Source organism: Rhizopus delemar, genomic scaffold (genome assembly GCF_000149305.1).
Source record: "Rhizopus delemar RA 99-880 supercont3.3 genomic scaffold, whole genome shotgun sequence".
Lineage (NCBI taxonomy): Eukaryota > Fungi > Mucoromycota > Mucoromycetes > Mucorales > Rhizopodaceae > Rhizopus > Rhizopus delemar.
The window spans coordinates 728435-752026 of record NW_027137829.1 but is presented as its reverse complement, the minus strand read 5'-3'; the positions used below and the strand labels follow the sequence as shown (position 1 = coordinate 752026).

The 23592-nt window shown below is 40.2% G+C and overlaps 12 protein-coding genes across 12 annotated transcripts; 4 read left to right on the top strand and 8 right to left on the bottom strand.

Moving 5' to 3' along the window:
* Positions 1 to 473: 473 nt before the first annotated feature.
* Positions 474 to 1700, top strand: RO3G_04505 (uncharacterized protein; the record flags this gene model as incomplete). The annotated part of the gene is made up of 1 exon (XM_067659095.1): positions 474 to 1700. One exon carries the CDS (start codon positions 474 to 476, stop codon positions 1698 to 1700), a length of 1227 nt encoding a protein of 408 aa, XP_067515196.1.
* A 206-nt stretch (positions 1701 to 1906) lies between these two features.
* Positions 1907 to 2438, bottom strand: RO3G_04504 (uncharacterized protein; the record flags this gene model as incomplete). The annotated part of the gene is made up of 2 exons (XM_067659094.1): positions 1907 to 2175; positions 2231 to 2438. 2 exons carry the CDS (start codon positions 2436 to 2438, stop codon positions 1907 to 1909), a joined length of 477 nt encoding a protein of 158 aa, XP_067515195.1.
* Positions 2439 to 3674: 1236 nt separating this feature from the next.
* On the bottom strand, positions 3675 to 4250 carry RO3G_04503 (uncharacterized protein; the record flags this gene model as incomplete). Its single annotated transcript, XM_067659093.1, has 1 exon — positions 3675 to 4250. One exon carries the CDS (start codon positions 4248 to 4250, stop codon positions 3675 to 3677), a length of 576 nt encoding a protein of 191 aa, XP_067515194.1.
* A 383-nt stretch (positions 4251 to 4633) lies between these two features.
* On the top strand, positions 4634 to 5392 carry RO3G_04502 (uncharacterized protein; the record flags this gene model as incomplete). Its single annotated transcript, XM_067659092.1, has 1 exon — positions 4634 to 5392. One exon carries the CDS (start codon positions 4634 to 4636, stop codon positions 5390 to 5392), a length of 759 nt encoding a protein of 252 aa, XP_067515193.1.
* A 661-nt stretch (positions 5393 to 6053) lies between these two features.
* Positions 6054 to 6545, top strand: RO3G_04501 (uncharacterized protein; the record flags this gene model as incomplete). Its single annotated transcript, XM_067659091.1, has 1 exon — positions 6054 to 6545. The coding sequence occupies one exon, from the start codon at positions 6054 to 6056 to the stop codon at positions 6543 to 6545; it is 492 nt and encodes a 163-aa protein (XP_067515192.1).
* A 718-nt stretch (positions 6546 to 7263) lies between these two features.
* Positions 7264 to 8888, bottom strand: RO3G_04500 (uncharacterized protein; the record flags this gene model as incomplete). Its single annotated transcript, XM_067659090.1, has 4 exons — positions 7264 to 7416; positions 7572 to 7723; positions 7862 to 8101; positions 8147 to 8888. 4 exons carry the CDS (start codon positions 8886 to 8888, stop codon positions 7264 to 7266), a joined length of 1287 nt encoding a protein of 428 aa, XP_067515191.1.
* Positions 8889 to 10048: 1160 nt separating this feature from the next.
* Positions 10049 to 10393, bottom strand: RO3G_04499 (uncharacterized protein; the record flags this gene model as incomplete). Its single annotated transcript, XM_067659089.1, has 1 exon — positions 10049 to 10393. One exon carries the CDS (start codon positions 10391 to 10393, stop codon positions 10049 to 10051), a length of 345 nt encoding a protein of 114 aa, XP_067515190.1.
* Positions 10394 to 11365: 972 nt separating this feature from the next.
* Positions 11366 to 11531, top strand: RO3G_04498 (uncharacterized protein; the record flags this gene model as incomplete). Its single annotated transcript, XM_067659088.1, has 2 exons — positions 11366 to 11414; positions 11458 to 11531. 2 exons carry the CDS (start codon positions 11366 to 11368, stop codon positions 11529 to 11531), a joined length of 123 nt encoding a protein of 40 aa, XP_067515189.1.
* Positions 11532 to 12834: 1303 nt separating this feature from the next.
* Positions 12835 to 13758, bottom strand: RO3G_04497 (uncharacterized protein; the record flags this gene model as incomplete). Its single annotated transcript, XM_067659087.1, has 1 exon — positions 12835 to 13758. One exon carries the CDS (start codon positions 13756 to 13758, stop codon positions 12835 to 12837), a length of 924 nt encoding a protein of 307 aa, XP_067515188.1.
* Positions 13759 to 14233: 475 nt separating this feature from the next.
* Positions 14234 to 18372, bottom strand: RO3G_04496 (uncharacterized protein; the record flags this gene model as incomplete). Its single annotated transcript, XM_067659086.1, has 3 exons — positions 14234 to 15222; positions 15364 to 17475; positions 17541 to 18372. 3 exons carry the CDS (start codon positions 18370 to 18372, stop codon positions 14234 to 14236), a joined length of 3933 nt encoding a protein of 1310 aa, XP_067515187.1.
* Positions 18373 to 18936: 564 nt separating this feature from the next.
* Positions 18937 to 21021, bottom strand: RO3G_04495 (uncharacterized protein; the record flags this gene model as incomplete). Its single annotated transcript, XM_067659085.1, has 4 exons — positions 18937 to 19416; positions 19467 to 19859; positions 19912 to 20270; positions 20325 to 21021. 4 exons carry the CDS (start codon positions 21019 to 21021, stop codon positions 18937 to 18939), a joined length of 1929 nt encoding a protein of 642 aa, XP_067515186.1.
* Positions 21022 to 21209: 188 nt separating this feature from the next.
* On the bottom strand, positions 21210 to 21948 carry RO3G_04494 (uncharacterized protein; the record flags this gene model as incomplete). The annotated part of the gene is made up of 3 exons (XM_067659084.1): positions 21210 to 21224; positions 21282 to 21691; positions 21933 to 21948. The coding sequence occupies 3 exons, from the start codon at positions 21946 to 21948 to the stop codon at positions 21210 to 21212; spliced, it is 441 nt and encodes a 146-aa protein (XP_067515185.1).
* Between the last annotated feature and the right edge of the window lie 1644 nt (positions 21949 to 23592).

Sequence of the window (23592 nt, the reverse complement as noted above, 5' to 3'; positions counted from 1 at the left end):
GGAAATTTCCGCCCTATTAGCCTGACTACCATCTTTAGGAAAATTCTAGAGCGTTGCATACAAGATACCTTACAAACAGAAGGACCACCATTGGATATCGCACAAGGAGGCTTTCGTGAGTCCCGTAGTGCTCTGGACCAAGCCATCTGCCTCTCCGAAATTTGCCAATCCTGCGTTCAAAGTATCATGTTACTCCAGTCTTGGCCTTTCTGGATATAAAGTCTGCGTATGATACAGTTAATCGCAACTTCGTTTGGGAGACACTCAGTCATTATGTCTCACCTCCTTTATTAGGCCTATTACGTAATATCTTCGACGATATCCAAGTCGAAGTCCTGCTTTCTAATGCAACCTCTCGTCGAATTAGTCCAAAAACTGGGGTTCTACAAGGTTCTATCCTCTCACCATATCTCTACTCGGTATACATTAACAAACTTCCAGCCCAACTACGCCCTCAAGCTCTCACTCCTGATATGTCACCGTTGGAAATGATACCCTCCCTCAACTGTCTGCTCTATGCCGATGACGTGGTTCTCATCGCCGAAAGCTCAAACATGGTTGATCTACTACAGAAATGTGAAATCCATAGTCTACAAATGGGATACAAATGGAACCCATCTAAATGCGTGGTTTTAGACAACAGTACAGATCCATGCACATACACTCTGTATGATCAGCCATTACCAAGAGAAACCACATTCGCATACCTTGGCGTTCCCTTCAAACCGGGTGGTTATCTTGATTCAGAGGAACTAATTCAACGTAATACCCACAAGGCTCTTGCAACGATGAACATGCTGTCATCCATTGGTGTGAATCCTTCCGGTTTTTCCAAGCTTCTCTGCACTAGATTCTACGCTCACATCGTTCGTCCTCAGCTCGAGTACGGCTTAGCCATCAATCGTTTCACGGTCCATCAACTTCATGCTCTGGAGGAAGCCCAGAATAGTTGCATCAGAAAAATCTACGGGGCTCGAGGCAAAGCGTCCACTAAGGTTATGCTTCACATGTCCAAGTTGCCCCTCATGTCGGAACGAGTCAGTATACTACAAGCGCAGTTCCTCCTTCGTTCTCTATATTTACCTGAAGATGCACTGCTTCACCGCCTACTACCTTACGTCCAGTATACCAAAGGACATCAATGGTACCTTCTCTCTCGGACGCCCCTTTGGAAAATGGCGCTATCTACTACTGACGAACTTGATACCCGCTCATTCAAGGCTGCTAAGCGACAATTTCTGCAACAGAACCTAGAGATCCGTCAACAACGCCGAACCTCCAAGCAGCTTTCTCACTGCCGTCGATCGATCTCCATAGATCCTATTCTCTGGCTACCCATGTCCAAGTCAGAGCGTAGCCGCTGTATACGCTGGAGACTAGGATGGCTCCCTGGTGGCAAGCCAAGACCATGTCCAAAACACCCTATGCAACAGCTCTCTAAGAATCATGCTATCAACTGCCTTGATATGCACCGACGCTTGTTTATGCCTGAAACTGTCCAGGATCCACTGTCATTCCTTTTGAATATGCTTCCTCTACGTCCTTCGATTCCCCCAAGTTCTGCTCTCACTTGGTATCAGCGATGGCCGATTATCTGTTCCATACTGCATGAACTAGATCAGCTACACCATGACAAACTGATCCCTGCCAGATACCCCCACGGTCAAAAGCTTCTTACATGGTTAAGCCAATTTCTTTAGCATTTCTTTGATAACTCCACTCATTCCTCCCCTTTCACATTTTTTACTCTTGCTCCCAAAAGAGGTTTTTTTTCTAAGCATGAACATCCTTAAGGATTGATCTGGTCCGAGCGGACGTTTATTATATTATTTTTGCGCTCAATTGGATCTTAAATAAAAGACTATGTTTAAAGAAAAAACTATAACGATATAAATTAAAAAATATTTTATTCGACTAGTATTGGTACAGGAGTCTTGCATGCTTGACGGATATAGGAAGTTAAATCAACCGACTCTTCATCTCCGTTGTTACATTGGTACAGATTACTGATAGTGGCCAGAACGATTTCTTTTATCTGACTGAGTTTTTCAATAATGGCAGGTATCAGTAAAATATCGTCAGTATTGTCTCTGGTGAGATTGAACTGACTGATTTCAATCATTTGGTATAGCCCCTCGTATTTCAATGTCATTTTATAGGCTATCGCCTTTGTATCTACGTAGAGTCTTTAATAGTCATATGTTAAAAGTAACTTGACAATATATATTACCTTCAATTAATAACCCAGCAACTTCAGGATTTCTTACTCTTTTCTTCACCAATTTATTCAATGCTGTATGCATTTCCTTTCCTAACTTTACCAAGTCGTTCTCCAGATTATTGTTTTGATATTTGCCTCTTCTTTTGACTTCAACAAAAAATAACTCATAATTGGTGGTTGAGTTTAACTCAACAAAAAGTGTCAGATCTGGAATCATGATTTGCCCGTCCGAAGGCAGAGCTACCCGGTATGTTGACAGCTGCTAATTTGTTTGTTATGTTTAGTTTCGCTATACGGTGAAGTTATAACAGAAACCAATTAATAGAAGACTGTAAAAGACTATTAATGTACAATAACAACAAGATCAACAATTAAACTAGTTCTTGACTTCAATTGCTTGAACGCGCAAAATAAAATGTTCGGCAGCCAAAATTAAATTTAGCGGGAAGAAAGACTTATTTTTATTACATTACAACAATCGATACTTTGACATAACATATTAATACAAGGTAAGTGGGGAAAATGTACAATTGTGAAGGGTATTATGGTGATTTTGATAAATAAAGTAAATAATGTATCCATTGAATATTCGTTTTTCATGTTGATTCTTTTGGTGTTCTTTTCTGTTTGGTGTGCTGGCACATTGGGTGAACAATGCGTCCAGAGATCGTCTTCTTGATGTATCCTGTGAGGGTAGAAAATAATGGGTAAGAAAAATAATGTCGGCCAATTGTGACTTCCTTTCATTCAATTCCCGATGCGGTGAAGCTGATTATTTTCCTTTCCCCTTATTTTCGTTTACATTTTCTTGAATAACGTCCGTTAGAATTATCCAACCACACCGAAAAGCATACCATTCGAATCGCCATGAAAAGGAGCATCGTTTGAATACAAAATAAGCTTTAAAAATCAAAAAGGAATCAAAGGCGACTCCCGACCAAAATACGTCTTCGTCAATGTCAACCTTAAAAATATGTCAAGTTTTATTCCTGTTGACTTGGATCATATGTTTGAGCTTACCATTCGTATTTGACTCCCTCAAGTTGGGAAATGATACAGTGGTTTAAAAATGGTCGTATATTATCAATAATTAAGGTAGCTTCACCTTGTGTTTGATTATTGGACTTGTGATTGTCGACTAATTTAAATAACATGCTTGAAATGATTTTTAATGCAATCTTTACGCTTTTGTTTGGGCTTGATACTTTGATCTCATCAATGGCTTCTTCTGCTCCGTCTCTGTCTATATCATCATCGTTCAAAAGGTGGTGTATTTTTCGACATGCATTCATAACTTTGTCGTCAACAGGCTTCAAATGTTCTTTTGTGTTCAAATTCTTCATTATCAGTTTTTGATCTTGAGGAGCTAGCTTAAATAAGGCACAATTATCAATAGAAGAAAGTAAAAAAATATACGATAATGATAAGACCCGACTATCAGACAAAAATTTTCTTAATTGAGCTCCTTGTATAGAGACTTGTCTAAAAGTATTGAGGACTTTGAAACATTTAATTGGTTGATCTCCCAATTAGAACCAGGGCTTCCAATATCAGTGTCACTATAGTAACCACATAAATAAGCATTTACGTACTTTCTTTTCTTTCTTTGTTTTGCCAGACTCTCCCATGAATCATTTTCAGAGCTACTAGCATCGTCTTCTTGACGGCCTTCAACGCGTTTTTTTGGAATAATCGTGCTAGAGCTTGCTGCACATTCATTGATTATGACAGTCGAATTAGTTGGTTGGGCGATAAATACTTTGCCATAATTGTTATTGTTGTATGTAGGAGTTCTTTTGTTTCTTTTAGGAACTAATTCTTTCTTGATGCGTTTCCAGTCTTGTAAAAGTTTAGTAGCTGCTGCTGTCATCGCGTAATCATTGATTGTCAAAACTTCGTTAAGGTGACTTTTCAGTAGTCTCAGGTTTTCTCTTGCAATGTTTTTTGGATTATTTTGTTCAATCCTTTCAAAAGCAGTTTTAATTGACCAGTTATCAACAGAAGTATCAAGAAAGTAGTTGCTTGGCATTGTAATCAGATTAAATGAAGAAAGAGAAGTATGATAACGTAAATTTGCTGGTCCTGAAACGAAACGGGTGTGGCCTAAAAAAAAAGTCTTCCTGAAAATTCAGACTTTTTTTTCTGTAGTGATAATAGGTTAAGATAATTTTATGGAAAATACATATCATTTTTAGGTTAACTTATTGTGACAAAGTTTTTAGACATAAAGAGACAATCATTTTCGGCTTGGTGCCATTAATTTCTTGGAAAGTGACATTTATTTTTTGTTAGGGGCATTGAATTTTCTCAAAGTGACAAAATTTACCGTTCTCACTGTAAGTGTTTGTCAGAGAACTCTTTCGCTTCCCCAACACTTTTGATAAATTTTTCCTTTTAAGGAAATAATTCATCATGTCCACCCACCTTCAAACCATTCAACGATTACAAAATGAACTCGCAATCGCTAATGCCAAGATACACCAGTTGCAACAGGAAAACGCTTCTTTGCGGAAGCAAGTATCCTCTGAACCCACACCAACTGCGAACTCCAGTCCTCCTTCTGATTCTACTCCCTCCTCCTCCAAACGTCCACGCTCCCCCAACAATGATGCTGCTCCTCCCACAACCAAGGTATCTAAGCTTCCGAATTCCAAACCCAAACACAGTTTAGCTGCCATTGTTCGACAGTTTTCCTCTCCTACTGCTCCTTCCAGCTTCACGTTTATCCACGTTCCCATTCACCGTCGCCTCCCCATCCATCAACTCCGTGCTAACCTTCGTGAGTTGCACATTAACACACGCCGCATTCTGGATATTCAATATTCAGATCGAAATGTGGCCAGCTTCCTTATCCATACGGGTTTCGAACCCGAGCTCTGTTTTCAGCTGTACAAACACAAAATCACTATTCGTGACGACTTTGACCCTCTGAGCCCCACCATCATTCGTGGTCCTACGCTTCTCAATGAATCCGTTGAGAGAAAAACTAAACTTGCTCGACATGTGTTCCTTCAACGACTTGGTTCTGCTTTCTGCCGTCTCAAGGCTCCTCTTTACAACGCTGTCACTAACTACTTTCTCCAATCTGGGCTCATAGACCTCAATTTCTTGGAGTCTTTTGATCTCGCTCCCCCTTACAGCTATCACAACCCTCTCCTAGACAATATCTAGAGTTCTTTTATACCTCTTCCCTTCCCTTTCCTTTTTTCCTTTTTGCCTATCAAAAAGGTTTTTCGCTCTATCTCCCTTTTTTGATCTGACCCGGGCAATTCAATCCCAGTAGTGATTATGTGCTCAATTGGGTTATTTAAATAAAAAAATAAAAATATTCTTTAATCGTAAGTGTTTGTCATTTCGTTTTGTTCTGCATACCATATTGACTCAGACTTTGTACGTAGGTGAACATGCGAAAGACAAGTACATGGCTTTACCCACTGAATGGGCGAATTTAATGAAATCAGATGTTGTATATGCACCCATAAGTCATAGAGACCGCGATCTTCCTCCTATACTAGTAGAAATCCAGCACACTATGAACATGAAATTTTATTTAAGGGTAAATGAATACTGCCTTCAAATTTTAAAAGAGTACCCTGTCGCACCCATCGTAGTAGTAGTTTGCATCAACAGCACTACTCAAGATATTATTGATATGGAAACAAATCAAAATTTGGAATTTCCATTCGCCGTACAATTACCCTGCCCAGGTTGGGCCAAGTCTTTTCATTTGTTTAATGGGGGTAGTATCCATGCCTATCTAAACACGCAACCACTTCATCCATTAGTCGCTGTTGCCCACTTTCTTATCGAGCAAAAGCTATCACTAATATCAATGCAACACAGACAAGACCCGATAATCCAGCAACTATTTGGTCTTGCAAAAGATAGTTTTGGTACTGATATCGAAGAATACGAAAATCTCCTTGTGGTATTACAGCAAGTCTGTAACCAAACAAACTCTCAGTTTTCCAAGGCAAACAAGAGATTGTTGGAAGATGTTGAGGACCCTGACTCAAGGAAAAGGACGGCCAAATGTTTGGATGATGGCATCCTTTATGTGAATGAAATATGTCGTAAGCACCATATTACAGCTGAACCTTTGAACCCTTCATTGAATTCATCGTCGGTAGGCTCCTCATCGTCTTCCACATCTAGTCGCGACTTTCTCCCTGCTCCCGAACACAAAAATCTCAATTGGGCATTTATTGATTCCGTTAGAAAACATCTTAAGGATAAAATGGACTGGGAAGATTTTTTCCAAATTGGAAAAGATATTGGTCTCTTTAGCAGTTACAACAGTTCAAAAAGTGCAAATTCTGCATAATTTCGTACCAAGCCTAGCGAGGAATAAACCATATTTCTTTCTATTACCAACATATTTTATATAATATAACTCATATGAATAAAACAATGTATACCACTCATCGTACAGTATCAAAGTTTATTTTACAAGATAAGTCAAGTGGGACAGTTTGTTTAGGTGAGTCAATGTTAAACCAACAGTCTTTGCCAAGGAAACTTATCCGCCATATGCCCCCTAATGAAGGCCAGTCATTCAACGTGGTAAAATAGCTAATAGTTGGAAAATTAACAGACCTTGGTACATGAAACTGTAAACGGAAAGGCTTGTGTCTACAATTATTTGCTTGTTAGACAACACACTGTTGTCTACCATTTGCTCTCAAGCTCCAGTTAAGAGCAAATTGATCAAAGTTAGGCGCAGAGGAATTGGGAAAAAGCTCATGTAATATTTGACTGAATCAGAAAGAATTAACGCCGCTACTATCTATCATTGCTACACAGCTATATAACCTATAGCCCATGACATTAAGACTGCTCCCAAACTCAAGATGGGACAGCTTGATGTTCAAACTAGCCGACCTGATATTATTCGAGTCTACGTGCATGCTAAACAAGATGAGTCGAGGTACTATAGCTTAAAAGCACTCAAACGTGTTCTCAATAATGTAGTCGTCAAATTTTCCACTGTATCGCGTCTAGTCGCTTGAGGATATTCATAAAAAAACTGAATCAAGTGCTTCTTATGCTCTTCTTGAAGTTGTGATGGCCACATTCGTTTGTTTCTCGTAAATATTCCAAATGGGTTCTTCTTTAAGATGCTTTGCCCATTTTTGAGCAGTACAAACTTCGACTTGCGCCTTTCGGCCTGAAGCGGCAGCTTTCCACAATTTGACCTTATTAAAATAGTAGAAGACTGCTTTCTGTCTGTCAGAGTATATATTATATTTTCCTATTGGGCAGCCTCTAAAGCCAACTCCTCTATATTAGTGTTTAGCTCTTCTGTAACTTCAGTCGGAAAGCGGCCTCAGCGATGTAGATACTGTGATACTGTCATCAAGGAACTGATGTTGTAAGGATAAAACTCTTTTTCATAATCCTTTGCCTCATTTCCTTGCTCATCAGCAATTTTCTCTTGCCCATCCTCATAATAAAAGTTGCTACTCATTGAAATAAAATAAAATAAAAGCAAATTGTCGGCAACTAAAATAAAAATGTCGAAAAAATAAAAGGTGGTTTTATTGTTATTGTATTAAAATGGAGTTCTGTTGTAACAGTTTATTATCTGACGTTTAGAATGACTGGCGAAGCCATAAAGATCACTGATGAGTACTTCATTACAAGCATCAGCGATTCTAGACGATAAATTTTCTTCAGTCATCAATCGATGACCTTTCAATTTGCCCTTCACGATTGCCCAAAACTGCTCAATAGGGTTTAATTCAGGAGAATAAGGGGGAAGATACATCACATGGTAACCTCTGCTTTCAATCTTTCTTTTCATTGGAGCCGACTTATGTATGGAAGCATTGTCCATAACAATATAACTTCCCTTTAAACTCTGATCAAGATCCATTGCATCTAACAATTCATTCATAAACTTGTCGAAATAGGCGGTAGTTGTACCTTTTGATGCGGGTTTAGCAGTGTCAACAGTCTCCTCATCCTCTTCTACATTTGTGTCCTCTTTACCAATCTCAGATGCCGCTCGTTTCTTGCCATTATTGGTCTTTTTAATCTTTTTATTCTGGGAGCTTCTATCGGATTTAGGTGGTGGCTTTTTTAATACTACATGAAGTACACTAGAGGCATGAATTGCGCCAATTATTGTGTGAGATGGTGACCTTGATTTTGGGACTTGGACAATGGCAGGAATTCCTCTCGCTGATCTTGCCCAACTGTTTCGCGTGTTAATATTGAAACCTGCCTCGTCTATGAACACACAATTCTTTGTGTAATCTAGATTTGAGTCTTTCCATTCCATAAACCACTGATACCTTGTATTTAAGTTCTCTATAGAGTTTCTTTTTTCGGCCTCAAATGTAGGTCTTTTTACACTGATATGCATGTTGTTCTTCAAATAGCGGTTTAATCGGGATACAGAAATCGAAAAACCTTCAAACTTCGTAGTCAAGTCATCTATGATATCTTCAGCAAAGATTTGAGGGTCTTGATCAATTAGACGTTCTATATACTCTTCATGGTCGGCAGTAATAGAGCTTTTTGGACCATTGTTCGCCGTCTTTTTACATGGTACCTCCCCACTTGTTTGGTAGCTTTTCCACCATCTTTCCGCCGTACGTGGATTGATACCAAGCTGCTTTGAAAACTTGGCAATATTACCTCGTTCTTCAGGTGCTTCTATCATTAGGTCTATGAATTTTTCTCGTTCTTTGTCGGTATAGATAGTGTATTTTTTAGTTGATTTAACAACCTTTATTTCCTTAAGAATCTTTTCTTGAATGACTCTTTCCGCGGGTTTTAGAGCTAAATATTCGCTTTAGCTAGCGATTGTCTCAAGAACAACTTTGGGATCTGTGATTTGAGTTAAGATGCCCTCCATTGGATCGAAAACTTTTTCTCCTTGTTCATTAAAGACATTATCTTGCCCATCCTCATAAAAAAAAAACATTTGACATTTATAACTCTTAAAAAGAAAGAAATAAAACTTTACATACAAAGCTGCGGCATCTTTCAGAAATTATTACATGAACTCATAGGTCTAACCAACAATTATCTCAGTGCAGACAACTGGATTTTATTTTTTCGACATTTTTATTTGTTTAAACATTTATTAAAGGTCCAATTGAGCGCTAAAAATAAAACAAATAAGTGTCCGCTCGGACCAGATCAATCCGTTTGGAGGTGTGATGTTTAGAAAAAAAAACCCCCTTCGGGTTCAAGGGTAAAAAATGAGAAAGGAAAGTAGGGTGCATAGAGAAACATACGAAGTTAGTGAAGCTGTTTCAGCTATTCAATTAGTTTTTGGCCATGAGGTGTCTTGCACGGGATGGTTGTATAGTGTTGTAGTTGATCTAATTCATGGAAGATAGAACATATAACGGGCCATCAACAGGCCCAGGACAGAGCAATACTAGAGGGAACAAATGTGCGTGTCGGAAGCATATTCAAAAGGAAAGATATAGGATCAGCTATTGCTTTAGGCATACAGAGACGGCGATGCATATTTAGGCAGCTGATGACGTGACGTCTTGACAGGTTGTTGTTGGGATGGTAAGGGCAGGGTTTGGGAGCACCACCTAGCAACCAACCAAGGCGCCATCGTATACATCGACTTCTTTCTTCATGAGTCATTGGTAGCTACAAGATAGGGTCGAGAGTGATTGTTGGGCGACAGCTGGATAGTAGTTTGGAGTTCTTACCTTGGATCTGTTTTTCAAGTTTAGAGTGGAGGAATTTCTTCTTTATTGCTCTAAAGCCTCGGGTATCTAAGTCGGTTATTGTCGACGGCATCAATTTCCACAGAGCAGTTTTTGATAGTTTATACCATTGATGACCTCTGGTGTACTATATATGTGGCATTAAGCGATACAGCAGTGTGTCCTCAGGTAAGGATAATGAACGAAAGAGGAATTGGGCTTGCAAGATAGCTACTCTTTCTCTCATTGTGGGTAACTTAGCCAAATGGAGCATCACCTTGGTGGATGTTTTTCTAGACGCACCGTAGATCTTACATATGCATTTGTCTTGTGCCTCTTCTAAAGATTTCAGCTGAGTGTGATTGAAGCAGTTGATGGCTATGCCATATTCCATTTGTGGCCGGACTATCTGAGCATAAAATCGAGAGCAGAGGAGTTTGGAGAATCCAGATGGGTTTACTCCAATAGAAGATAGGACATTCATCGTAGACATGGCTTTGAAAATATTACTTTGAACAAGCTTCTCCGGATCAAGGTGGCCGCCTGATTTGAAGGGTATTCCTAGTTAAGTAAAAGTTGTCGCTTGCGGTAGAACTTGGTCATAGATAGCATATTCTACTGTCTGTGGTTGGTTATCCAAAATGACACATTTTGAAGGGTTCCACCGGTATCCCATTTTTATACTATGTTCTTCGCATTTTCGTAGTAGTTCAACAATAGTTGAGCTGTTGGCTATTAGGACCACGTCATCCGCATAGAGTAAGCAATTCAAGAGTGGTGCTAAATATAATGGGGTGTATCATCCTCTATAGCCTGATGGCGTAGGTATACCGGAAGTTGATTTATATATACTGAGTAAAGGTAGGGCGAGAGGATGGATCCTTGGAGTACTCCAGTCTTTGGATGGAAACGCCTAGAAGTTGCATTTGAGAGGAGCACTTCTATCTGGACTTCATCAAATAAGTTGCGTAGAAGACCTAGGAGTGGAGGTGATATATAAGGCTGTAAGACATCCCATATATAGTTCCTGTCAACAGTATCATAGGCGGATTTTATATCCAGAAAGGCTAGTACGGGCTTGGTCTGATAATGTGAACGCAGTATATGGAAGATTTCTGCAAGACAAAGAGCTTGATCTATCGCACCACGGGATTCTCTGAAACCGCCTTGTGCAATGTCAAGTGGGTATCCGTTAGTTTGCAAGCTATATTGTATGCAACGTTCCAAGATCTTTCTAAAGATAGAAGTTAGACTGATAGGTCGGTAGTTACTCGGTTCGTTAGTGGAGCCTTTTTTATATATCGGGACAACTTGAGCAACACGCCAAGATTGTGGAGTGTAAGACCACATCCAGCATAAACGGAAGAGTGAAAGAAGGAGCGGTGCCAGCAGATGTTGTATAGGTTGTAGCATTTCATTCCTGAGGTGATCTACGCCGGGTGCTTTCTTTGTTGGTAAGTTTCTAATGGTTTCTTGTATATCCTCTGCAGTAATTGGGCACTCTATCTCAAAGGGTAGAATTGGATTATGAATATTATTTCTTTGTACTCCCCTTAGTAGTTGTCCCGAAAAGATACTCTCTAGGTGTGAAGCCATTATGTCTGCAGCATGCTGAGGACCTTGAGGTGTAGAAAATATTGGTCGTAGGGTGCGATGTTTGCGGATACGACTAAGTTTAGAAATAGCTTTTGTGTACTCTCCAATTGCCATCTGATGACAGAACCTACGCCAATTTTCTCGACGTCGTTGGTGAATAAGACGCCTCAGCGTTGCACGTGCTTGATGGTGTTGTAACCAGAAATGGAGTTTATTCAGATCGTATGCTTTACGCCATTTTCTATAGTAGTATTCTTTAGTCTCGTATGCTTGTCTCATTTCCGCTGCCCAAAAGTCCTTTAATGGGTCAGTTTGTTGGCCTATGCATCCACAGATGTTATCCAGTGATATATATACTGCTTGGCAAATGTCATCATTTAGTTTTTCAATAAAATCTCTTGCTGATTGTTGATCATGAGGCTGTCGTTTATTGTTTTCGATCGACATTGATATGTTGTTGGCTGCATTTTGAAAACTTTGAATATATTGATTCCTTGTTTTAGTATCCTGCAACTTTGTGAGTTTTCAAGTGGTACGTGGTTGTTGACTGTGGGTTTCTGGTAATATGTTGGGATGATATGAGAAAGACATCATCTTGTGTGCAGAATCCGAAGAAAGATCTTCCCGTATTGTTAGAGAAGGGTTACATAGTTCAGTATCGCTCATGAAGAAATCTATAATGCTGCTACCTTGGTGTGCTATAAAAGTGGGTTTTCCATATGCAAGGCGTTGGTTCCATAAGATGAAATTGTGTTCTTGTAACCATCTATATATTGTATTTCCTCTGGGGTTTGTAGAGTTATCTCCAGTATAAGATCCCATTCTTGCATTAAAGTCGCCACATAGGATGGTATGCTTGACATCGGGCGCTATATGTGGTAAGGAATCCAGGACCTGACTGACGACTTGATTGTCGAGCGAGGGAGGAAGATAAACACAATGTACAAGAGTGTCTGCAATAATGAAGGAGAGTTTGTATTGGGAAATCGACATGTCGTCGTCGTTCGGTAGGTGATGAACATGGTATGGACAGGTTGGGTTGATAAGAAGACTGATACCTTGATGACCCTTAGTAGCTAGGGGTTGTAGTTTGATACCATATGTGTGAAATTGTTTCCAGTTTGTAGGGTATTTGTTAGGTGGCAAAAGCCAAGTTTCAGTAATAAGAAGGACCGAGGAAGATTGGGCAAGATGGAGTATTGGCGATATGGCCTGTTTTACTAGGCCTGTGGCATTGAAAAGAGTAATAGTGATTGGACTCATATGGAGGTTGTATCATCCATAGGAGCCGTGGCTTGGTTTATGTCCTTAGTTTCTTCGAAGGTGCTCATATGATCATCATCGGAAAAAAAATATGTCAATATCTTGCTGTCTGTTTATTGTTCGTGTCGGTAAAGTTTCTTGTAAAAGTTGTTTGCTGATCCAGCCCTTTGAATAAAAGTATCGGGCAACGGCAAATTTAACTGGGGTTCGAATGTATTGTAGAGCTCTTTCAATGCGGTTACAGTGATGCATAAAAGCAAGATCTTCTCGCTCTGCAGGGGTGCGGTCAGCATATTTTGGATCACGAAGCACTTGAGGATCGCAAGGATTAGAGTCTTCTTTGATGGTTACTTTGAAGCGTTGTAGTTGTTGTCGGAGCTCGTCTTCGTAATCATTGTGGATCAAAAGGGCGACAATGTTACGATCAGGGTAGTGTATGTCAATGATACGGTTATTATTAATATCCAATTTGCGCAAGCGAGAGCGAATCTGTCCAATGGGTACTCTAGCCTTTGTAGGCAAGTAGATATATTTAAATCCTTGATTGGTAGAGGGTGGCTGTAACAGACGCGCAGTCGCTTCTTGTCGTTGTAGTCGTCGTTGTTGTCGTTGAGCGGTCAATTGATCTTTAATTTGCTGAAGTTTTTCAGGTTGGTGCCATGGAGTTGATTGCAAAAGTGCTGTTGCAGCGTTCTGAAGAGGAGGAAACTCGGAAGGGTTCAAGTGATTTGTGGGATTCGAGACGTTGCTCTGTTGATTTAATTGTTCCTGGAGATGTGCTGTCTGGACTCGAAGTTGCTCAATTTCAGTTCTTGCGGAAGCTAATTCTTTTGTTAGTAGTTGGATCATGTTAAGGAGAGACTGTGGATCAGTTTGGCTGTTGTCGATTTGTGTCACTTGGGATGACGTAGCGCCTTGGAAGGATCCAGAAAATTCAGGATTCATCGATGTTTGTGTGTTTGCAGGAGTAAGCTGTATAGAATTAACAATGTTCAACATAGTTTTGGCTCGGAAGCTGCTGCTGCAACCATTACAACGGAAAATAGGTTGTGGAGGCTCAGATTTATTAGAGCCGTTTCGGCGGAAAATACCCTTTTTTTCGCAATTAGGACATCTTAATTTGCGATGGGTCTCGAAATGAGAAAGTAATCAATTTCATCCTGTGTTAGGATGTTATTAAGATTTTGCATGTTATTGTCGTTATTATTATCAGGTTTAGTAGAGCCTGGAGGCATAGTTAATGTTCTTTTAATGTTTTATTGTTGTTCGTAGTGTGTGTAACGCATGCCATTTGTATTTGTTTAAATGTTATACTTTATTGAAAGTCCAATTGAGCGCTAAAAATAAAAACAAATAAGTGTCCGCCCGGACCAGGTCAATCCGTTAGGATGTCGATGTTATGAAAAAACCCCTCTGGGATAAAGGGTAAAAAAGGTAAAGGGAGGAGAAATGTGTGGAGCCATAAAAGATGGAGCTAAAGGAAATGTTTAAGCCATTCGAGGAGCTTCTGACCATGTGGGTGAGTAATGGGGATAGCTGTGACATGTTGAAGTTGATCCAGTTCATGTAATATTGAACATATAACTGGCCAGCGTTGGGACCAAGAGAGTGCTAGATTTGAGGATACTGAGGGGCGAGATGGAAGCATATTCAGAAGGAACGACAGAGGATCTGTAATGGTTTTAGGCATATAGAGGCGTTGGTGCATATTGAGGCAAGTAATGGCGTGTTTGCGTGTGAACTTGAGTGTAGGGTGTTTGGGACACGGATGCGGCTTTCCACCAGGTAACCAACCTAGCCTCCACCGTATACATCGACTACGTTCTGCATAGGACATGGGTAACCATAAGATAGGGTCCAAAGATACGGATCTACGGCAACTTGAAAGAAGTTTGTAATGCCCACTTTGTTGGCGCTTTTCTAGAGATTGTTGCAGGAAGCGTTTTTTGGCTGTTTTGAACATGTGCTTATCCAGTTCCTCTCCTGTAGAAGGTAAGCTTTGCCAGAGAGGGGTCTTTGAGAGGAGGAACCATTGGTGTCCACGAATGTGTCGAATGTGTGGTAATAGTCGGCATAACAGTGCATCGTCAGGTAAGCATAAGGACCTGTAAAGGAACTGTGCTTGTAAAATGTGAACTCGATCTGCCATAAGGGGAAGTTTAGCTAGGTGAAGCATCACTTTGGTGGAGGTGTTTCCACGGGCACCATAGATCGTACGGATGCATGTATCTTGCACATCTTCAATGGATTTCAGCTGGGTATTAGTGAAGCGGTTGATTGCCAAGCCATATTCAAGCTGTGGTCGAACTATATGAGCGTAAAATCTGGTTGAAAGGAGCCTAGAGAAGCCAGAGGGATTAATGCCCATTGACTTCAGTACGTTCATCGTGGCTAATGCTTTAGAGGAGTTGCGTCTAATCAATTCATCTGGGTCTAGGTAACCCCCTGGTTTAAATGGTACGCCTAGATAAGCAAAAGAGGTTACTTGTGGCAGGACTTGGTTATAAATGGTATATGGTATAGGTTCTAGCTGATTGTCCAATATGACACATTTGGAGGGGTTCCATCGGTACCCCATTTGTAGGCTATGCTCTTCACACTTACGTAGCAGACCAGTCATAGTCGTACGTTCAGCTATTAGCACCACGTCATCTGCATAGAGTAAGCAGTTTAGGAGCGGTATCGTTTCTAATGGCGACATGTCAGTGGTGATGGCCTGGGATCGTAATTGGGCTGGAAGCTGATTTATGTAGATGGAATAGAGATACGGTGAGAGGATAGAGCCTTGAAGCACGCCTGTTTTCGGGTGAAAACGACGAGAGGTCGTATTAGAGAGAAGGATTTCGATTTGCACATCGTCAAAAAGGCAACGTAACAGGTTGAGCATGGGAGATGAGACGTAACGGCTCAGAGTGTCCCATACGAAACTGCGATTGACTGTGTCATATGCGGACTTGATGTCAAGAAATGCTAAGACAGGCTTGACATGGTAGTGTGTACGCAGTATGTGACTAATTTCTGTGAGGCACAAAGCCTGATCTAATGCGCTGCGGGATTCTCTAAAGCCACCTTGGGCTATATCAAGAGGTGGTCCGTCGGTTTGTAGAATGTGCTGGATGCAGCGTTCCAAGATCTTTCTAAAGATAGTGGTCATACTAATTGGACGGTAATTACCTGGATCTGATGGTGAGCCTTTCTTGTATATGGGTATCACCTGGGCAATGCGCCATGTCTGTGGGACATATGACCAAGCCCAGCACATATGGAAGAGGTGAAAGAGAATAGGTGCTAGCAGATGAGATATTGGTTGGAGCATTTCATTTCGCAGGTGATCGATCCCAGGTGCTTTCTTGACTGGTAGGGAACGGATAGCGAGGTTAATATCGTCCCTGGTGAACGGGCAATCTATTTCAAAAGGTAAAATAGGAGTATCGATTTCGTAAAGTTGGACGTTTTTAAGAAGATCACCTGAGAAAGTAGTTTCCAAGCAGGAAGCCATTATTTCAGCTGCATGCTGTGGGCCCTCTGGAGTGGAGAAAGTGGGTTTCAAAGTTCGGTTCTTGCGAATACGGCTAAGCTTAGATATTGCCTTGGTATATTCTTCAGATGCCATTTGTTTACAGAAAGTGGCCCAAGTTTCTCGGCGAAGTTGGGCGATCAGTCGACGTAGAGTAGCTCTAGCTTCTTGGTGCTTTAGCCAATAATGGAGCTTGTTAAGCCCATATGCTTTTCTCCATTTCCTGTAGCAGAGTTCTCGGTAGTCGTAAGCTTCTTGCAATTTGTCAGTCCAGAAGTCGCGTAATGGATCTGTAGAGTGTGAAACTCTCCCGCAACTGTCATCTAGTGAGGTATATATTGCCTGACAAAGGTCAGCATTGAGCTTTTCTATGTAGTCAACCGCATAATGTCTATTGTTCATATGATAATAATGTTTTTCATGGTATTGCAATAAAGGCTGGGATAACTCCTGAAAACGACGCAAGTATACTTCATGATTGTTGCGGTCCTTGAGTTTTCCTAGATTCCAGATAATCCGTGGGTGCCTTGGGAGTTGTGGAATGCTGGCATTGATTTGAAAGGAAAGAGATACTAATTTATGATTCGAGTCCAATGAAAGATCTTGGCGAATTCTCATGGAGGATCCAGTAAGCTCGGTAGTACTCATAAATAGATCAATAATGCTACTGCCCTGATGGGCCATAAAAGTATATTGTCCATACGCCAACCTTTGATTCCATAGGATGATATTGTTTCTTTGTATCCAGCTTATGATCAGATTGCCTCTGGAGTTCGTTGAGTGGTCCCCTACAATAGATCCCAGTCTAGCATTAAAGTCGCCGCAGATAATAGTCGTATTAGTGTGGCTAGTTGTATGCGGTAAAGAGTTTAAAACTTGATTGACGGTTTGGTTATCCAGATGGGGAGGTAGGTAAAGACAGTGGATTAAGACGTTAGCAATGGTAAAAGACAATTTGTACTGACTTAATGGTGTATCGTCAGTTCTAAAATGATGGACATGATACTTGCAGTCAGGATTCACGAGAAGACTGATTCCTTGACTACCTTTGGTAGCTAGAGGTTGGGTTTTAATACCATATGTATGGTATTGTTTCCAATGCGTTGGATACTTAAGTGGATTTAAGAGCCAGGTTTCCGTAAGGAGGAGAACAGAAGACGATCGAACTATATTAAGGATAGGGCCTATGGCTTGACGAGCTAAACCAGTTGTATTGAAAAGTGAAATTGTAATATTACTCATAGTGATAAGGCATCGTTCATACAGGCCTCATCAGAAGGAAGATCTTGGTTCTTATATTCATCTGTGGTACTCATGTTCTCATCTTCGAAACATAGCGGATCTGACTCTGGTTCGTTGTTACGTCGGTTTGAGGGTAGGTTCTCCTGTAAAGTCTGCTTGCTGATCCATCCTTGGGCGTAAAAATATCTTGCAACAGCAAATTTAACAGGGGTACGTATGAATCTCAGAGCTCGTTCCATACGGTTGCAATGATGCATAAAGGCGAGGTTGGCTCGTTCTTCGTCAGAAGCGTCAGCGTATTGGGGGTCACGAAGGATTTTAGGATCACAAGGATTAAAATCATCTTTCAGCGTTACCTTGAAACGTTGCAGGTGGGAACGAAGTTCGTCGGCATAATCATTGTGCACCAGTAGGGCTACGACATTACGATCAGGGTAGTGAATATCTAGGATACGGTTATTATTGATATCCAATTTACGCAATCGGGAGCGAAGTTGGCCAATGGGTACTCGGGCCTTCGTGGGGAGATAGATGTACTTAAAGCCTTGATTCTCGGAGGGTGGCTGTAATATTCTGGCGGCGGCTTCTTGTCTTTGTTGTCGTCGCTGTTGTCTTTGCTGCATTAGGCTTTCTTTCAATCGACGTACTTGGTCGGGGTTACGCCAAGGTGATGCTGTTGGCGTGGGTTCAGGGATATCAAAGGAGGATTGAGTATTTGTTATTACAGGTGGTGTGGGTTGGTTACTAGTTAATCTTTCGTGGTTAAACTGGTTCTGTAACTGGATAGTTGTGGTAAGGAGTTGCTCAATTTCAGATCTGGCGGCTGCAAGCTCTTGCGTAAGGCGCTGGATCATGTTTAGAAGAGATTGTACGTCACCTGATTGACTACCAAGTGAGTCTAGCTGGTGGGTCGGAGTTGTTTGCGAGGGTCTAGAAATTTCGACATTCTCTGTAGGTGAGATCTGTGTCAAAGAAGAAATGCAAGAATGTATAATGGATCTCATAGTTATAGCTCTATAGCTACTACCGCAGCTGGTACAACGGAAAAGAGCTTGCGGGGATTCTGTCTTAGTGTGGCCGTTTCGTCGAAAGAGACCCTGTTTCTCACAGTGAGGGCATTTTAAGACCTTACGGTGTTGTTCGAACTGGGCAATCAATTCAGTAGTTTCCTCTTGGGTAAGGACATTTGATATGCTTGGCGTATTGTTTTGGTTGATAGAGCCAGGTGGCATACTTAGAGACGTTTTATTATCAGTGTTGGTTTTATAAATTAGCGGAAAAAAAAACGCCATTTGTATTTATAGTAACCGACAACTTTTTTTTTTAACTACCGACAAATTTTACAGGTATGACTGTATATGCACAATAATTCATTTTGTAATACTTGTGTTACTCAATTATTAAATTATAGTTTATTGTTATTTCTGTGCCAACTTCAATTCCTTCTTCACCCTTTCAAATTCACCTTCCTTCTCTGCATACTTTAATTTCATGTTAATCAACATAGATTCTGTATCTGTGAGTTGATTGACCAAATACACATTCTTTTCTGCCAATTTACGATTATCTTCTATCTGTCTTTCATAAGCTGACTTAAGTTGAGCATATTCATGACTCAACTGCTCCTTTTCACCCACAACACGTGCAATCTCCATTTTGCTATCAATAATTTGGTGTGTTAAATCCTGATTCTCCGTTCTTAGGGAGGCCAAAGTTCCTTCCACTGTACGGATATGTTCAGACAGTTGACCGTTCACTCGTCTTAGATGATCTTCTTGTGATGAAGACCTTGAATCTCTGGTTTCGGATTCTTCAGTGTATTGTTGTGCTAAACGAGACATGAATTTTGTTGGTAGTTCTACACGATAGACATCATCAACAAAACCATCTGCGTCTTCCTATTTTATAATAGTTAATAAAAATAGTAATAAAACTAGTTTTATTGTACCTGAAACACGTTAAAGACGCCATTACATAAAAACTCTACCAAAGCATCAAATTTCAATTTCAAAATGTGTTCTTGATTTCGAACAATTAGTGCAATAGCAATCTGTACGAGTACTTGAGGGCCTTCTATTAACAATAAATCCATAATACGGAAAGAGAGCTCAATAGGGCAACGGTAAGAAAAGAGAGTGATAAACCACTGTGAGGCATACATCGATGGTGAGACAGCTTCATGTTCCATATGTCGATGAACAACAGGCAGCTTTTGTTGAAAGATATTATCGAATTGGTACATGTGCTGATGTAGTGTCTCCATTTTGGGTGTAAAATGACCCCTTAAGTCATATTTACCCATCAATTTGACCAAAACAGAAAACGTATCTTCTTCAGGCAACTAAGAATGCTTTTCTTTTAAAATAAATTTCATTGTGATTTTGCATTCTTACGTGAATCAATAAACAACCAATTACAAAGGCTAAGCCTTGGCAGTAGCCCACTTCTTGATCAAATACACTGTACGCTTTGGCAACACGGAAAAGACGTTGTCGACCGGATTCGCTCATGAAATAAGGATGATGGGGGAAGGTTCGGGTAAGATCTCGTTGAATTTGTTTTTCAAATGAACTTGGTTTCTTTAAGAGGTCGTTGTATTCAATCAAATCCACATCCCGCGATTTGGAAATGATTTGCCACACATAGCCACGAATCGATGGAGGGATACCGCCCTTCATTAGGTGTTGCCTCAGATCATCCATTTGATTTTCCAAAACATCACCAAAATGATTGATTGCCAATGTCCAAAAGTCTATATTTGTCTTGTTATTTTCTTATTCTTTATATAGCAACCTGTGTTTATTACCCCAGTCTGCTGTATCATTGTCATTCTCCCTACAAGATGTAAGTGATTCCATAGCCTGTTGCTTTAATAGAGCCTGTTTTTCTGAATCGTATTTGTGGTTATAATGTGAAAACTTTTTAACAATCACCGAGGATCTATTAGGTAAAATAGACCTCCGGCTTGCCCTTCTTCGTTGAAAGGTTTCTGATGGACGAGAGACGATTGTAGGGGCTGGAGATGGAAGAGGAGGAATGGATGTGACAGAAAGAGGTCTTTTAAATTTACTGCTAATGGTAGAAATAATACTAGCTCGATTGGATGATTTTATAGGTGGTGATTTTAATATAGGCACTGTACTAGGATAGAATGCAGGCTTGATATCGTCATCGCTGTGGGATCGAGGTGGTGATGTGATGTTGGTCTCGATTGAAGACATATCACTACTATCATTATCACTATTTCCGGTTGTTGTTGTTACCGTCTGATTATCAGGTCCTTCTTCTTCACCACTCGAGGCTTCATCGTCTGTTTTTACTTGAATTTTAAAACCAAAATGGTCCATAAATTCTGTATTGTGAGGATTAAGTAAAGCTTCATCAACAACGTCTAAATCGTATTGAGCCATTTCAAACTGACTGTTTGCTTCCTCTTCATCACTCGAGTCACTGTACTCGAGATTTGCTGGTTGCTTTAAAGGTGGGTCATAAAGTGTAGTCATAGTTTTTTTTTTCTCTGGTTATAAAAATAGAAGAAAAGGGAAAAAGGGAAAAAAAAAAGCTTGTTTATTTAAAATGTTACAGTAGTATTTAAACTCAAAAGCCACCCCTTGATTTCCTATTATAAAAAACGCCAACACTGTTTTGGTAAAATTCACCTAATTTTATTGTGTAAATAAAAAAAAAGCATTTAAATGAAACCGATCTAACAGACAAATAAATATCAGTATTTCATGTATACACATTACTTTGTCTATTTTACCTTGTTGGCAACATCAAGAGCATCAACATCAGCGGTCAAACGAACAAAAGCCTTCTTGTTACCAGAAGTAGTGATCAAAGTGTTGACAGCAGCGACTTCAACGTCATAAAGTCTCTTGACAGCATCCTTGATTTGGTGCTTGTTGGCCTTGACGTCAACAAGGAAAGTCAAAGTGTTGTGTTCTTCAATCTTCTTCATGGCAGTTTCGGTGTTGAGAGGTTGGCGAACAATACGGTATTGGTCCATGCGAGGAGCATGGGCAACAGACTTGCGAGCATACTTGGGGGCACGCTTCAAGACCAAAGTCTTGGGGCGGTGAAAGTGAGTGGTGGTACGGACTTTGCGAACAGATTTGCCGTGAACACCCTTAAGAGCGGCCTTCTTGGCAGCTTGAGCCTTAGCCTTGGGAGCTATAGTAAGTGTTAACGTTTTCGTCTTTAAACATTGAAAGGAAACAAAAGGCTTTTGAAAGAGAAGAAGAATGCTGCTAATTGGATTATTATGTTGATTCATTTTGCTGTTTTAATATCGTGTAGTTTCCAATATAAATTTCCTCGTCTCTAATTCATCCATTCTATCCAATTCATCCATCTATTTCTCATATCCTCCAAAAAAAGTCTATTGTTTCCTTTATTTTCTTTTATACACTACCTGAGTTTGCAGGCATCTTTGACGTTTAAAGAGGAGGGAGGGAAAATAGGATTCTTTCAAAAATATTTCTTTATCATCACACACTCTCACCCCCTCTCTCTCCCTCCCACTTTTTTTGCCTTTTCGCCTTTTTCCTTTTCTCTTCAAATAAATTATTCCGGGCCGAAACAATTGACTAATCTGTATTTTAAAAATGAGAGTCTTTCTTTCCATGAAAATTTTGATATTAAAACCCATCAAAGAGCACAAGTGTATTAAATACTATCTTGTTACAAAAATGCAAAAGATGGTTAGTATAAATTAGGTGCTTTCTTATAGAATATACTTCCTTGATAATTGATGAGCCATATTGGGTATCCAAGTTACTGGGTTTTGAATAAACATTTGAGCTTGATTTTTTCTTTTAGAGATTACAATTTTTTTTTTCCTGAGACGAAACGCCAAATTATATTGAGACGATTTTTATTCCAAATAAGATAAAATTAGAAAATCAAGAGACGCTTGTAAACTTGGCTTAAGAGGAATTTTGAAATGGTGTTTTGCTTGTTTAAGGTCTCCTTTCTTTTTTTTGTTATATAAGCAGCTACACGTTTGTTGCCGTGAATCTTCACATTATCCATCACTATATAATGACCTTTCATTCCCTCTCTGTCTTTGCACTCAACTTCTTTGTTCACATCTTGAACAAGTTCCCTAAACCTCTGTTTATTTAAAGTCAAGTGACTATATTAATGATATAATAAAAGTAAAAATTGATTTTTTTTGTGCTAATGTTATTGTTGTCAGATGTCTTCGTCAAGGCGGATTTCGGCATCAAGAAGGTAGATAAGCTTCAGAGCTTGGAAGGAGAGTGAAGAAATACTAGTACGGCATCGGCATAAGCAAGTATCTTAACAGGAGTCGGAGGACAAGCGACATCCGATGAGGGTCCAGGACTGCCGTCCGAGGAACGAGTGTCTTGCAGTTGTTCGAGTGAGAAGCTTCTGTAAAAGGGGGTCGGAAGAAATGAGCCGCAAGAAAGGATCGAAGGCGATATTAAAAAGCAGAGGGCTAGGTGGATCACCCTAGCGAAGCCCATATTGTGCTACAAAAGACGTAGTTAAGAAACCAGTAGTGTTGATACTGATATTGGTAACTAGAGATGGTAAAGCTCCAAAACGAATCATGGCCTGAGAAAGATAAGACGGATGGAAGCAGAAGTCATGATTAGGTGTAGCAAACGACCATGTTCTCCAATAAATCGTTTGGGTGTAAAACCCATCGACAAGGAGAAATCCTATGAGAGAAGACGGAAATTAGACGACTATTCAAGAGACGCGTGGAAATTTTAGCATCGGTATTAATCAAAGAAATGGGTCGCCAGTTTTTCAACAAAGTAAGATCATCTTTTTTCGGGAGAAGGGCGGTACTAGTACAGAGCCAAGATGAAGGGAAAACCCTTTGAAGCAGAGCTTCATTATACACTTTGATAGCCAGTGGGGCAACCCCGGGGTATTTGGAAACCAACGAGAGAATCTCGTATGGAATGCCATTAATACCAGGGCTACTTTTGCGAGGAGATCTGATGAAGGCGGAGACAAAGTGGAATACCATACATCTCTCAAAGCTCTTCAGTCGTTTTCATCAGCAAGTTCAATCTCCAAGCTATGCCTGACTATAC